The 14,153-nt window shown below is 35.1% G+C and overlaps 2 protein-coding genes and 1 long non-coding RNA gene across 14 annotated transcripts; 1 reads left to right on the plus strand and 2 right to left on the minus strand.

The window, feature by feature from the left end:
* Nucleotides 1-110: 110 nt before the first annotated feature.
* LOC103856757 lies at nucleotides 111-6,934 on the minus strand. 12 transcript variants are annotated; one of them, XR_004456766.1, is made up of 8 exons: nucleotides 6,115-6,919; nucleotides 5,934-6,009; nucleotides 5,736-5,846; nucleotides 5,417-5,659; nucleotides 5,169-5,349; nucleotides 4,441-4,516; nucleotides 4,131-4,371; nucleotides 111-1,026 (listed from the first exon to the last, which is right to left on the minus strand). It is a non-coding gene; the product is annotated as an uncharacterized LOC103856757 (long non-coding RNA). The 12 variants fall into 12 exon arrangements; XR_004456761.1 differs by having other exon boundaries at nucleotides 5,417-5,846; nucleotides 6,115-6,934; XR_004456765.1 differs by having other exon boundaries at nucleotides 5,934-6,568.
* An 822-nt stretch (nucleotides 6,935-7,756) lies between these two features.
* LOC103856759 (protein VERNALIZATION INSENSITIVE 3) lies at nucleotides 7,757-10,978 on the plus strand. The gene is made up of 5 exons (XM_009133884.2): nucleotides 7,757-8,307; nucleotides 8,718-8,787; nucleotides 9,137-9,701; nucleotides 9,779-10,086; nucleotides 10,150-10,978. Exons 1-5 carry the CDS (start codon nucleotides 8,293-8,295, stop codon nucleotides 10,893-10,895), a joined length of 1,704 nt encoding a protein of 567 aa, XP_009132132.1. The 5' UTR covers nucleotides 7,757-8,292; the 3' UTR covers nucleotides 10,896-10,978.
* Nucleotides 10,979-11,158: 180 nt separating this feature from the next.
* Nucleotides 11,159-14,062, minus strand: LOC103856758 (putative glucose-6-phosphate 1-epimerase). Its single transcript, XM_009133883.3, has 9 exons — nucleotides 13,802-14,062; nucleotides 13,365-13,439; nucleotides 12,851-12,907; nucleotides 12,610-12,770; nucleotides 12,300-12,440; nucleotides 12,046-12,148; nucleotides 11,862-11,961; nucleotides 11,561-11,791; nucleotides 11,159-11,338 (listed from the first exon to the last, which is right to left on the minus strand). Exons 1-8 carry the CDS (start codon nucleotides 13,892-13,894, stop codon nucleotides 11,583-11,585), a joined length of 939 nt encoding a protein of 312 aa, XP_009132131.1. The 5' UTR covers nucleotides 13,895-14,062; the 3' UTR covers nucleotides 11,159-11,338; nucleotides 11,561-11,582.
* Between the last annotated feature and the right edge of the window lie 91 nt (nucleotides 14,063-14,153).

Below are 14,153 nucleotides of genomic sequence, written 5' to 3' on the forward strand. Positions count from 1 at the left end.
TATATAGAAATAAATGAAAACAAAAACTCGTGCGGTTGCGCGGATCGAGATCTGGTAGCTTTCTTAAAATTTAATGAATTTACTGAATTTTTGTTTTGTGAAAATATAATTTTAACCTATATTTTTATATTTAAAAGCATGCATTTGAAAAGTGTAATTCTAATAATCAAAATTATCATATTCTAAGAATGAAACCTGAGCATTACAAAAATTATTTTATATATTTGGATGTCGGTTTATAATGCATGTGTATCTTTGAAATTAACAGGATGTCTTTCCCTGTCTGTCTTCACGCCTCTCTTCAGCCTCATAACATCTAAAAGGAAGAATAATATTTTATTAATCAGTAATATTTTTATTTGCGATACAACATTAATTTTTTTTATAAAAATCAAAGAGCAGAAGAAAAAAGAAGAGCGCTCACATATCCTAAATCCGTTGGTATTCTTAATAAATATATTGTACAAACAAACTATTGTTTTGTTATACTGGCGTTATCTTTACATTTTTTTAATATTTCAGTATATTAAAATTTGATAATTTTTCTTATGTCATCATAGTGTGATAATTAAAATATTTATTTGTGTGTAAATCCATTAAAATAAAAAAAAATTAAGCATTAGTTTACAACATCACGTACCAAAAACTGACAGAATTTGTATGTTTAAAAAAAAATATATTTTGTATTGACAGAACCAACATCAAACTATAAAATATTGTGTAGCATGTGTCATGGATTGTGAATTTATGTATATACAAACTTGTTTCTTCTATTGTATATACAGTTTGGAGGATAAAAGAGCAAATGAACGAAAGATAACTAACACAACAGTTGCGTGGTCATGTGATCAGGTTGTAGGGGATATTCATTATGCGGTTCATACGGTAGTTCATGGTAGTGTCCTTCTTCTCCGCCGTGACTGCCGGTGAGATCTTCAATTTGAGAATTTCAACACTCTGTTCCATCTTCTTCTACAATTTCACTACAATATCTTGCGTTCTTTTTTCGATCAAGTGTCTAAACTTCTGCATAGAAAGTACCAAGAACATGTACTGTGGTATTAGTATCACACTAGATTATCATCCCGTGCTATGCACGGGCGAATTTTGCTTGCATTCAAATTAGTTTGTTTTATAAATATCGAATATTTTACTTTTCTATCAAAATTAACTATTATTTTTGTCACATTTCTCTGGAGTTGGATAAACGGATAAGCTAAAATTATGGTGTCCCCTGAAACAAAACAGTTTAGAACTTTAGTTGGATTCTTTTGATTTTTTTCAGAGACCCATTTTGAAATAAAATTTTATCAAAAATAAGAAATAAATAACAATACATAAAAAATATTTAAAATATCGTATATGATCCATTTAGTTTTGTTTACAATTTTTTTTGGTAAATAAGTATTTAAAAGTATAAATATATTTATATGAAAATTAAAAATTAAAACTAAAATAGAATCTTAAAAATTAAACTTTTGATGAAAAGTATATTTGAAAGTAAATCGGATGCCCAGTAAAGAGATAAATGTCATATTAAAAATAAAAGAAAACATATCTTGGATTTGTTTTTGTGAACTTGAGTTTTGTTATTGTTCTCCATTCCCTTCTTCTGCGGTCATCAGTAATCTGGAACTTCAAAGATACAATATATATATATATATATATATATATATATATATATATATATTATTTATTTGTATATAATAGACTCATACACAGGCTTTAAGAATATGCTATGCTATAAAAACCATATTTGAAAACGTTTCAAATCATAACAAACGTAAATACTCAATTCATATCAGATTCAGATACAAAACTCTGAGTTCTTTTGAAGATTTGCAGTAGAAATATACTTAACCATCTTCAATTTGAATCATGCAAAGAGAATTAAAAAGAATTAGAGAATGTTAATTTGAGAAGGAAAGAAAATAAATCTGAATAAAGGCCAAACATATATATGTATGGATTTTTGTGCTGCATTCAAAACAAAGAAATAAACGATGGAAAGAAAAAAAGAAAAGAGGGATAAATCCTATGCACCTTGGACTGTGATCTGATCTCTGTCTTGGTGTCTAAACTTGGTGAAAGATCTGATGAGGGTTTGATCTTGCTGTTACCTACTGGTACTGGTACAATCAAATTTATACTTTTTTTTTTTTTTTTTTTGTAACAGGCTTTCAATTAAAATGCGGAAAAGAAATACAAGTATGAGTTTTAGCTCATAAGTTTTGAAAAGTTTTCGACAAGCATAGAGTTAAAGGAACCCTAGATGAAGATCCACAAACGAATCTTAAGAGAAAAGAAACAGAAATATATAAACTAGTGGTTGTTGTACCCTCGGCCACGACGACCTTTTTTACCTCTTCCACCGACGTTCGTCCATTCCATTTCTTGCAGTTTTTGTGTTGGTTTAATTGCCCTCCCACCTCTAGTTGTATTATAACTAGAAGATGCTCCAACCACCTCAAAACCAGATCCTTTCCCATAAGTTATCGGGGTCTCCGATTCCCTATAGAACTGTTGTGGAATGTGGGTGGGTTGAGCTGTGTGGACAATTTGTTGATCATTTACAAAAGATTCAGGGTCCTCTGAAATGATAGATTGTGATGGAATGACTTCCATAATAGGTGAATAAGAGAGAGCAACACTTGCTGCTGCTAATGTAGGGATAGTGACATCAATCTCTGAGCAAGAAGTAGAATGTACCTCATGCGATTTGGTGAATGGAGTGGCAATAGCCACCTCGGAAGGTGTTGCAATCGAAGACTCTCCTAAAGTCTCATGCGCTTGGTGAGCAGATGGGGAGCATGACTTACGGTTCAAATGGTCCACAAGTGTATTGGCTGAATTCTGTACCAAAGTAACTATATCAACCACTGGAATCTCTTCATTACTGTCAAGAGGTTCCTTAGTAACAGGAGCAGCATCACGAGGATTAGGAGGCTGTAGGCACCTTTTCTCCTTATGGCCTAGTGCTCCACATCTATCACAAGCGGTAGGAATCCAAGAGTATTCAACCTCTACTAAAAAAATATTGCCTTGCTTGTCATCAAGAGCAATTAGCTTTGGGAATGGTTTATCTAACTCAACTTCCACTAAAATTTTTGCTTCTCCCATAAGTGTAGGATCTAAGCGTGGCTTGTGTGTTAACATCGGTTCCCCCAAACCCGATGCTATGTGGCTAATGCCTAACCTAGAGAAGCATGAATCTGGGATGTTCTTAAGAGTGACCCATACCGGTAGCGTCGAAATCTCAGGGATTTTGAAAGAGGTTACTGGGTTCCAAGGAGATACAAAGAGGAGACAATCGTCGAAATTTATACTTTGAACTCTTTGTTTGCACTGTTCTATTGGTTATTTTTGGTCGGGGGTTATTGTTGTGTTGAGGTATGCCTTTTGGCCCCTCTGTTTTTTTTCATACCCCTCTGTATGAGGATGAACCTCTGTAGTGTTTCTCTATCATTTTAATGGAATTTTCAGAGACAAAATGAAAATTGCTTGGAAGCTATATAAGAGATAGTAACTATCAGAACACGTTACATGATTGGAATTTGGAAGTTATAGTTGACATGATTTTTTTTGAAAAAAATCTGAACGTGTTGCTAGTGATATGAGAAATTTATGGCTTTAAACTTTTACCGTTGCTAAAAAATGTGATCGAAAGAAGACTTTTTAATTGATATTTTTTTTAAAAAAATATATGCACATGTGTCAAGACTTGATTCGTCAGGCGACTTGCGCTTTAGTATATAAGAGATTCTTCACCCACCGAAAAGATCAAAAGATCACCATTTAACGGAAAAAAAAAATCAGAGAAGTGAGTTTTTTGCGTCTGAGTGGACAAAAGTATTCTACCGACAAAGTTTTTTTTTCCAAAATAAGCAATTCAATATATAAATCATCAAAACCATATAATAAATGCGAGAGATCCCAGAATGCCACCCAAAGAGAAGCAACAAATTTGTTATTGGGATGCTCTTTATCCGGTACTAACACATAAAGCTTAGGTAGAAACAATAAGGAAACAAAAAAAAAACAGAACAACCAAATCAAAAGGAAAATAATCACAACAAATATAAAAAGTTTTTGAACTATTATCAAAACAGATATCAGGTTGTTGATTTCACTGGAAGGTGGAGAGTGGCACAGAGGAAGAAGGGAGACTGATAGAGTGGAACCAGTGCGAGCCTGTACTTCACGCGGTTTCTGACTCCCAAAGCCGCTGTAGCCGCCGTCTGAACCATCTACGTAGTATTGACATGCTGATCACCATCGACAACATGGCCACTGCTCCCTTCAATCTCGTTAACGCTTATTTATGTCCGCTTGAGTTCCTCTGTAATCAGACCCATTCCAAGATGATCTTGACTGTGATGGCAGCTTGGAGCGTGAGTTCGCCATTTTATTGGAAAAAAAAACTTTTTTAAGTAGACTAACCTTTTTATGGTTGTAGATGCACCACCTTGAACAAAGGGAAGAGGGAAGAAGTATTGAAGGAGAAATCGTGGTTGCACTGAATCAAAAGAGTTAAGAAAGGCATTAATGACAGTGAATCAATTAACCTCGTAGCGGTACAGGGGATAAGAAACAAAGACGAAACGACACCAATACATCTCGACATGGGCGGATCTACAGTGTCCAAGGAGGAGGCAGCTGCCCCCCACAAACAACTACACTTTAGTTTATGTACATGGTAGTTATTAAAGATTCTTCAGCTCAGGTGGTAAAATACTTCATTTTGCCCCCACTGGTCTTCTGTTCGAATCTCCATCTGCCTCTTTAAGTGGTTTTTAATTATATGATCACTTTCCTTTTCTGATTTTATTTCTTTCTCGTTTACCTGTCATACCATTTTGTTCCTCACATAGTTACGTTATATTTCCTTTAATTATTTTGTTTCCTTAACAATTTATTCTACTATTTTTTATTTCATTTTTTTTTGTTTGTGAATTCATCTTATAGTCCTTTTCAAAACAATTATTCTAGCCATTGCAAATTTTTTTAAATATAGATATATATAATATATAAATAAAAAAATATTTATACAATAATATTAAATATAAATATATTAATTAATTAATTTATTCGCCCCCTCTCATAATATTTTCTAGATCCGCCACTGCATCTCGATCTAGTGTAAGGAGGATCACATAAAAAATAAGCACGTACTCCCTCAGTCTGCTTCCATAGCCATTCTGAGACAGCGGAATCGTAAGCAGCAATGTGCTGAAAGGCCTTCCACGCAAGTTTCCTGCGGAATTGTTGGTCGTTCTGACCTCTTTTGAGATACTCCAAAACAGCTTAATAATCCTCTGAATCGACAACGATGAGGACATCTTTGTGGTTCTGTCCAACAACATTTATCATCAAGATATGAATATAAGGAATAAGTTTCATATGCACATATGTATACCTTAGCAGCTGCTCTAATCATAGTAGGACCACCAATGTCGATGTTCTCAATCCCATCCTAAAAACTGATCCCACCTGAATACTACAGATAACTTGTCTCAACCTTAGAAAATAAAAGGCTAATCAAATGTCCAAACTCACAAATGCCATGCTCATTAAGAGCTTCCATATGATGCTCCACATCTCTTCTAGCAAGGATACCACCGTGTATGTTTGGGTGCAAAGTCTTCACACGGCCATCAAGCTGCTTTTTCGAGAAGAAAAAAAAAACAAAATGAGAGGTAAGCTTAATATACCAAACTCAACTGCTTAATCATTACCACCAGCTAAAGAATGAAACTTTCAATTTCAGAAAAATGAGTAAGCGTCTCCACTTTGGTGACAGAGACTACAACATTCTCCAAGGTAGAGGCAGTTCCTCCATAGTGTATCTAAAGATGGACAAAAGGAATCATTTTTCAATCCATACACACTTATTAGGACAGAAACATAACTAAAAATTATGAAATAAGACATACCCTAACTCTTGAAGACCTTTGCCAAAAGTAGCTAAATCCTTCTTATCAGATAAAGATATCAAAGCTTGCTTCTTTCCTGATGTACACACGCCCATGTTATATTAAAAACCTTATTGCAAACAGAATATAATTGAAATCAGTCTCTGAATATGAACTTGCAGGTTAACACAAAAAAACAAACCAGAGGAGACCCATGACTGTGGCTGATTCTTTAGAGCTGTCTGAGACTCTGACATGGCTCGGACCGCAACGAAACTCGGATCTAACATACAGATTTAATAGCAGCATGGATCTTGACCTTAGATCGCTTGGTAGGGAGTGGAGATGAGAAGACAATTCAGGGGATGAAGAAGAAGCAGGGAAACTCTTGGAAGCTGAAGAGTTACGTCTAGTCTCAACCATATCTCGTCTTCTCAGAAGAAGAACCATGCGTTGTTAAGTTTAGGGCAAACAGCAAATGAACCCCAAGCTCAGGCCCACTCATTTTGGTGTGTAATTTGGCAAAAAACAAACGAAGCCCAAACCGAAAGCCCAACATGTCTGATGTAAATAAATGAAATGTGCTGATTGGTGGATTATTTAATCCTACGTGGATAACTTTAGGATTCATGATATCTTCCTTTTAGTATAGGATAGATGTATGATCGACTCTAGTATTTATTTTAAACAAAGCACAAACTCAGTGGAAAGCTATTTCTTACTAGCCTACCAAATTCATACTGCAGTTGTAAACAATACCAGTTAAAATTCCGTATTTGTAACTTATCTTAAAGTTGAAATAAGCCATTTATTTACAACTTCAAAATTAATTTCTTATATATCTTTTGATTAAATATATTAACGACTTTAACCTAAATTACAGTGATCTTATAAACAAAAAAATCATTTTAGAAATAAGAATACAAATGAAATTATACTTTTATCACTATACTTAATATTGTTAAATATATATATATATATTTATTTATTTGACATAATAATATATCAATGTGATTTTCTCGTTTTCTTTCCTGTAATGTTTTTAAACCCGATTCGGACACGAAATCGGATTACACTTTGAATCACTGAATCATTGGATCGACCGTAGTTGGATAATGAATCAATAGATTAATAAATTGTAATACATATATAAACATAATATTATTAACTATTAAAAAATATAAGATGATATCAAATTTTATTTACAGAATCAAATATATATTTAAAACTTTGTTTTAGTTTCAATTTTCATTCACCATAAATACATTATTTGACTACACATTGATTTTAACTAAAACTTGGCACAGAGTCACTAAATTTTTTTTAAAAAATTACATAGAAAAAATCTCCGAATTTGTTAAAAAAAATGTTTTTTAGAAAATCCTTACTAAATTGTTTTAGGTCTGGATATACCGGTTTGACCGCAGGTCCGGATCGGGTTTTAAAACACTGATTTTAACCGTAAACTTTCTATTCCAAATCACTAGTTTGTGTATCCTAGCATAATTACCTAATCGAATATTTCTTACTACATTATCTTTTACCAAAACTTTATCCGCTCTAGAAGTAGTCGAAGAAATCGTATGCACTATGCTAATAAGATAACACCATCTCATGGCAAGTAGTACCTTTCTTGGTTTTCGGACCTACCTTCTTTATGGGAAATTAATACAGTATGTTACTAACTTTTGACATCTATTAAGTGTTAATATCATTATTCGTACTATATATAGCTAAATAGTAAGCTATATTTGTAGAGTGACCGACATAGTGGATACATTTTTAAAACTGAGGCAATAAATTATGTAAGTTAATCAATACTTATATAACATTTTAACAAAATAAAATTCAAATGGTTTGCAATGGGATTTTTGACGTAACATAAATATTTACTAACCAAATAGGGTGCTAAACTGCTAATGACATAAACCTAAGTATTTACTAATTAAGTGTCAATGTTATTTCGATCTCAAGTTGTTCTACACGTAGTCAATTCTTTTAGTTCATGTATCATTATTGGAATATTCTGTAATATCTTGGGATATATTAATAAAAAGTTATGTATATATAAGCCTAGCACTGGTTGCCAGTCAATTCAAAGCATTTGTGTATGTATGTAATGTATAATATCTTCGAGACCACGTGAAGTTATCAGATATTTACAACTTTTTTTGTCTTTATATTTAAAGAATAAAACCAAACTTTAAAGAACTTAAAAGAAAAAAAGCTTTCATCGGAGAAGAAGATGATTCATCAGAGGGTTCTGTCATAGAAACATCTAGAAAAAGAGGGAATATATTTTCTTTTCCACAAGATAACCTAGAAAGAAAGAAAGACCAAAGAAAACAAAAAGAACGAAGAACACAAAGAAGAAGAAAAAATGCAAGCTGGTTCGGTAATAAGCTTTTCTTTGTTCGATGTTGTTGTTGGAAGTTTTTCATTCGGTGAAACAAAGAACCAATCCTCATTTTATTTTATTTTTATACACTATTATTTTTATTTTTAATATTCTAAAATTCTCAATGTTTTGTTCTTGTATGGCTCTTTTATAGAGCTCGAAGACCGAGTACTCCTGGAATCTATGTCTAGATGTTCATTTTATACATGTTCTTTAAGAGAATGAGAGCTTCATGGTTTTGCATTTTGGCTGTTTAAATATTTTAATTTTGGAATAAAATAATTTGAAAAATAAAAATCTGAGCTTTATCGATCCCTTGTTTTTTTCATAGAACTTTGTTGTGAACTTGTGATGGGTTCTTAACTTTTAACTTATGTTTTATTCTTTGTCGGAAAACTTATCTGCAGCTCTCAAAGATCTGGCGTTTTGATAGTAATGTGGGCCCAGAAGAAGACATGGATCCTTCTTCATTTCAAGGTACGAGTTCTTCTTCATGTCGACGTGAACGTCTTTTGTCTTCTCACTGTTCTACTTTCATGCGTTTATTGGTTGATGCTTTTAGTAGGTCGCTAACACGACGTCGTTTTAATTGTCGGAACTGTTTCATATATGAACTTAAACGCTTTATTTCTCGCATTGGATTCGTCGTTCGTCGTCATTGTTGAAATTTTTGGTTCATGGGTTGTTGAGACTTATCGTTTTCGTTGACAAAGTTTTTAAACTTTGAATGATCTTTTACCCATTAAAAATCACAAATCGATCCCCCTTTTTGTTCTTCTTCCCACACTTGTTCTAGGGTTAAAGTGTTGTGCTTTTCCCTTTGCAGGTGTCGTGTGCACTGAGTTTCCTAAAAAGAAAGGTTTGAGTGTAAGCGAGAGAAGAGAACTGATCCACGCATTGTCCAAGCAGCCAGAAGAAGCTTCGGAGCTTTTAAACTCGTGGAGCCGGGACGAGATTATGAAGATCATATGCGCGGAGATGGGTAAAGAGAGGAAGTACACTGGTCTTAACAAACCAAAACTCATAGAAAACCTACTGAACCTCGTCTCTCGTCCTCTCGGTGAAACCTCTTGTCTTGACCGTAAAAGCTCGAGGAGGAAGAGACAGAAGACGACGACTAGTTACATCATCTGCTGCGAGAATTTAGCTTGTAGAGCTGCGCTCGGAAGTGAAGATACCTTTTGTAGAAGATGTTCTTGCTGTGTTTGTCAGAACTTTGATGATAACAAAGATCCGAGTCTATGGATTGCTTGTGAGGGTTGTGGTTTGTCTTGTCATTTGGAGTGTGCTTTCAAGGAAGATGGGTATGGGATTGGGTGTAATGATGATGTAAGAGGTCTTGATGGTAGGTTTCATTGCGTGTTTTGTGGCAAAGATAATGATTTGCTTGGGTAAGATTCTTGTTAGTAATTTGAAAAAGACATCTGTTTGGAGAGTGTAGTGTAATAATATGTGTGTGAACTTACAGATGCTGGAGGAAGCAAGTGAAAGTGGCTAAGGAGACTCGGCGTGTAGATGTTCTTTGTTACCGTGTTTCTTTAGGACAGAAGATGTTGAGAGGTACAAGGAGGTATCAGAATCTGTTGGAACTCATGGATGAGGCGGTGAAGAAGCTGGAGGGTGATGTGGGTCCGTTAGTGAGTTGGGAGATGAAGATGGCTGGAGGTATCGGCAATAGATTTGATTCGGGATCACAAGTTCAGAAGCTGTGCTCTCTTGCAATGGAAGCTCTTGACAAAATGGTCTCACCACCATCAGAATCTGTTTCAGGACAAGGTTAGTTTTCTGCTTAGACATTACTTTTGTTTTGAAGTGTGTTTTGACTTTAGTCCTTGTTAGGTGACAAGATGAGCGTGAGAGTAGAAGAGATTCAAGCAAGATCAGTCAATGTGAGATTAGACTCCGAGGAGCCGTCTTCTTCTTCGCAAAACCGGATCACAGGTGTGAAGGATGATGGAGAGGAAGCAGGGAACAGGCAACGCCATTTGACGAACTCTAGCAGTGGTCTTTGTAGTAGTAATCCATCTTTGGCTGAAGATGAATCCAACCATGTCAGTAAAAACTGCTGCAAAGAAAATAGTGACAATAACAACGCTGAACACTGTAGTGCAGGAGAAGTAGAATCTGAGATTGAAGAGGAGAGGGTCTTAAAAAGGAAAGTCAACGAGATAGAGGGAAGAGACTTGTTTGTAATAACACCCTGCAAGAGAGACACATTTAACGGCAATCAAGGAGGGAATAAAAGATTCAAATCAAGAACATCAACCAAGAAACCTGAGACCAATGTAGCAGAAAATGGAGTAGGAGGAGATAAAGACTTAGGTCGTGTAGTGAAGACCATTAGATGTTTAGAGCAAGAAGGGCATATAGACAAGAGTTTCAGGGAAAGGTTCTTGTCATGGTATAGCTTAAGAGCTACTCATAGAGAAGTTAAAGTAGTGAAGGTTTTTGTAGAGACTTTCAAGGATGATCTGTCTTCTTTGGGACAACAGCTTGTGGATACATTCTCAGAATGTATACAGAGCAAGAGATCGTCAACAACTGGTGTTGTACCTGCTGGAATCTGCCTCAAGTTCTGGCATTAAATCTTTTGAAATCCTGTCTTTTCTTTTCCTATCAAACTTGCTTAATATTTTATCTAAACCATAACGATGTTTTGGAATGGAAATAGGTAAGGTCTCTAACACCCCCTTTACTTCTAATGTATAGTGCAAAACGCAAAATGAAAAAAAGCCCAATTTCAACTAAGTCCTACTCTACAAGTTAGAGCATGGAGATCACACACATATAATTAACGATTCGTGTGAGATGTTTGAAATACCTTTGGATCTGTGACCGGACAAAGGGCTAGACACAAGCACTGATTGATGGTCAAATGTACCTTTAAATATAATGAAATCAAAATACTTTAACGAGTGCAAGTCTCATCTCATCCACATCGATATTTTTATTCAAACTCAGTTTCTTTCTATAGTATAATAATACGATGAACATCTTCACACCACCCTTCACTCATTTCTTCATCGTACTGCACAATCCAAATGTAACTTTATCAACCCTATGGTATTAGCAAATGACAGAATATGTAAAATAGAGGAAATTAACACAAAAAATGTAAAATAGAGGAAAAAACTACTAGTATTCTGTTTATAATTTTATATAAACGAAAGATTTGTATGTTTTGAAGTTTGAAACACGCAAAAGGGTTCATACAGAATATAAAAGGCAAAGAAAAGTAAATTGAAGTTACCTGTACGAGAAAGGGAGGAGTATCACTCGAGCACTTTCTTGGGGTCAAGCTGTCCACTGGAGTAACTTGAAGGAACCGCGGAGAGCTCGAGTCTTCCTTTCCATTCTTCACCCGGTTTCAATGTGATCGGCCTTTCGATAGCTGCAGCTTCAACACAAAGCATATGCTTATAATCTTCATCTCCCAAGTCTGATATCGTCTTTGACCTCTTATCCCATGGATTCCACACCACTGAAAATATGAGTATGACTTAGTTTTTGCTTCGTGATATAGTGTATATAAAACAAGTTTTACGTCTTACCGGCATCAGCAAGCCCGTCCTTACGAACAACGAACGTCCTCTTCTTCTCATGGTCCAAGATAGCAATCTTCGTAGGAGTGCTCAGGTAGATCTTGTCAGTCTTGAACAAGTAAAAGTTTTTTTTTGAGTGATGATACAAATAAATATCTCAGAAAGAACGGAGGGATTGGGATTGCAAACTTACTTCGGATTCAAAAGTTATAGCATCACCTTGTTCCGTAAAACGTTCTCTGTTCTTTAAGTTGTCTAGATAATCCAGCGTCTCCAATCCTTCAACCCGTACTTCACTGAACACAAGCAAATATGTACGAGTTTAATACAATATAGGTCCACACTTTGGGAAAAAGACAAAAAAAAAGACAATGGAAGCTTTCAAAAATGACCTGTAAAATCGAAATTAGTTGGCATGAAAATACATGAATGTCAAAATGAGATTACCTGATGTCCGAGACAGAGAAATAGGTGTGATAAGCAAATGTGAATGTAAACGGCTTTCCATCAGAGTTTGTGTTTCTGATACGAGATGTCAGAGTCAATTCTCCTTCAGATCCCAAGTCCACCCTCATCCGGAACTCAAAACTGAAATGAATACACACCGAGATGATAGTAAGTAATGTCCTTCAGCTTTTTCTTTGTGAGAGTTGATGAAGAAAAAGTACCCAAGATTCTATGTAGACATTTCTAGCTTAATACGTGCATGCATACTGTTCTAAGAAGATATAAAGAGCCGAGTTTTGAAGAACCTTACTTGTGAGGCCATGCCTTCAGATCATCTTCACTTGGCCTTAGGATCAGGTCAACGTAAGCATTAGAAGAAGAATTCGTTGGCAAAGGAGGTGGGCTAGCATCGACTTCCCAGATCCTGTTTCTAGCGAATCCATGTTGTTCGAGTGTACCAAAGTTACTGAACTGCACGCACAAAAAACATAATTTCATGAGCATATTTGAACAGTAAAATGGAACTAACAAAGGAAGAAATATACACTTACTTGTGGAAAGCATAATGGAATCCCTCCACGGATTGGTTTTGGAGCCTTGAATACAGCCTGCACAATGCATAGAGCATGGTATCAGATCTCTATTGCTTTGAGCTCATACACTCACGTAACCAGGCAAAACAAAAACTACTCTGGTATGAGCAAACCACTAACTAGATTGCAAAATAAAAAAATTATCAAATTCATTCACATACTTGTTTAGGAAATTAAGCTAAAGAAGTGAAGATTCCTTTCCTTTAAAGTAACAATCGATGTAAAGAATGAAATTTAAACAATTTTTTCCACAAATCTTTCATCAACTTCCTAAAACCAAACAGAGAAAGAACATGAGATGCATATAACGATAAATGTTTAGCATCCAAACATCTTTAGGCACCATTTTGTATTCTCCACAAATCCACTTTCCTTGAGCATTCCTAATGTAGTTTGAAACAATTTTTTTCATAATGGTGAAAACGAAACTCAAAGCTTAAATGAGATGGAAGATGGTATTGATCTGCATCACCTTGCTACTGAGGTGAAGTAACTCTTCTCCATTCTCATTCTTCCAAGAAGTCACATGTCCACCATACAAGTATACCTGCATTTCAATCAAGATCACTAAAATTAAAGGAAAAGTAATCATACAAAGAGCTCTCTCACACTGTTTGTTAATTTTACTCAATCTATCATCGCCCACGGTTTCTCAAAACTCTTATCTTACCTTATAGACTCATAGATTAAGCTTACATTTACGGATTCATCAGCAAGATAAACGCGCAGATCCGGTTCTTCCGCTAAGCAATGCACATAATTTTACACACATAACACATCACTCGAGCTAGGATCTAAGCGATTCAACAATCGCAATGAAGATCGATCTTAACCAAAGATCTAAAATATCAGATCAATCTCGGCGGAGCAGAAGCAGCAACTACAGATAGCCTGAGAAAGGGAGGATACCTCGGCGGAGCGGTTGCGAGACTCGCGGAGGATGATTTTGTCGAGGCCATTGATGCCTTTGGCGAGCTCAAAAGAAGGACGCTCCGTCGCCATGGATAATAATAGTACAGAACGAAACTATCAGAATCAATTAACGAGATCGATATCACCGTATACACCCACCCTCGCTTCTACTCTACTTCTACTTCGTCTTCACTACTCCTCTCACTTTTTGCCGTTTTTTATTTTTTTTATTTTTTTATACTCCGTTTTATTTGGGTTATTATAATAAGTGACAAAATAAAATTTTAAAACATGGGATTAATGAAGATTTACTGACCACCTGATTAAAGATTAGATTTTATTCACATTG

This window comes from Brassica rapa, chromosome A03, assembly GCF_000309985.2.
Source record: "Brassica rapa cultivar Chiifu-401-42 chromosome A03, CAAS_Brap_v3.01, whole genome shotgun sequence".
In the NCBI taxonomy this organism is placed as follows: domain Eukaryota; kingdom Viridiplantae; phylum Streptophyta; class Magnoliopsida; order Brassicales; family Brassicaceae; genus Brassica; species Brassica rapa.

Coding starts and splice junctions, on each gene's coding strand:
- LOC103856759 (XM_009133884.2), top strand. Junction 8,788..9,136: donor GGATCCTTCTTCATTTCAAG/GTACGAGTTCTT, acceptor TTCCCTTTGCAG/GTGTCGTGTGCACTGAGTTT. Junction 9,702..9,778: donor AAAGATAATGATTTGCTTGG/GTAAGATTCTTG, acceptor GTGAACTTACAG/ATGCTGGAGGAAGCAAGTGA.
- LOC103856758 (XM_009133883.3), bottom strand. CDS start 13,894: ATGGCGACGGAGCGTCCTTCTTTTGAGCTCGCCAAAGGCATCAATGGC. Junction 12,908..13,364: donor TACTTCACCTCAGTAGCAAG/GTGATGCAGATC, acceptor TGCATTGTGCAG/GCTGTATTCAAGGCTCCAAA. Junction 11,792..11,861: donor GGACGGGCTTGCTGATGCCG/GTAAGACGTAAA, acceptor TCATATTTTCAG/TGGTGTGGAATCCATGGGAT.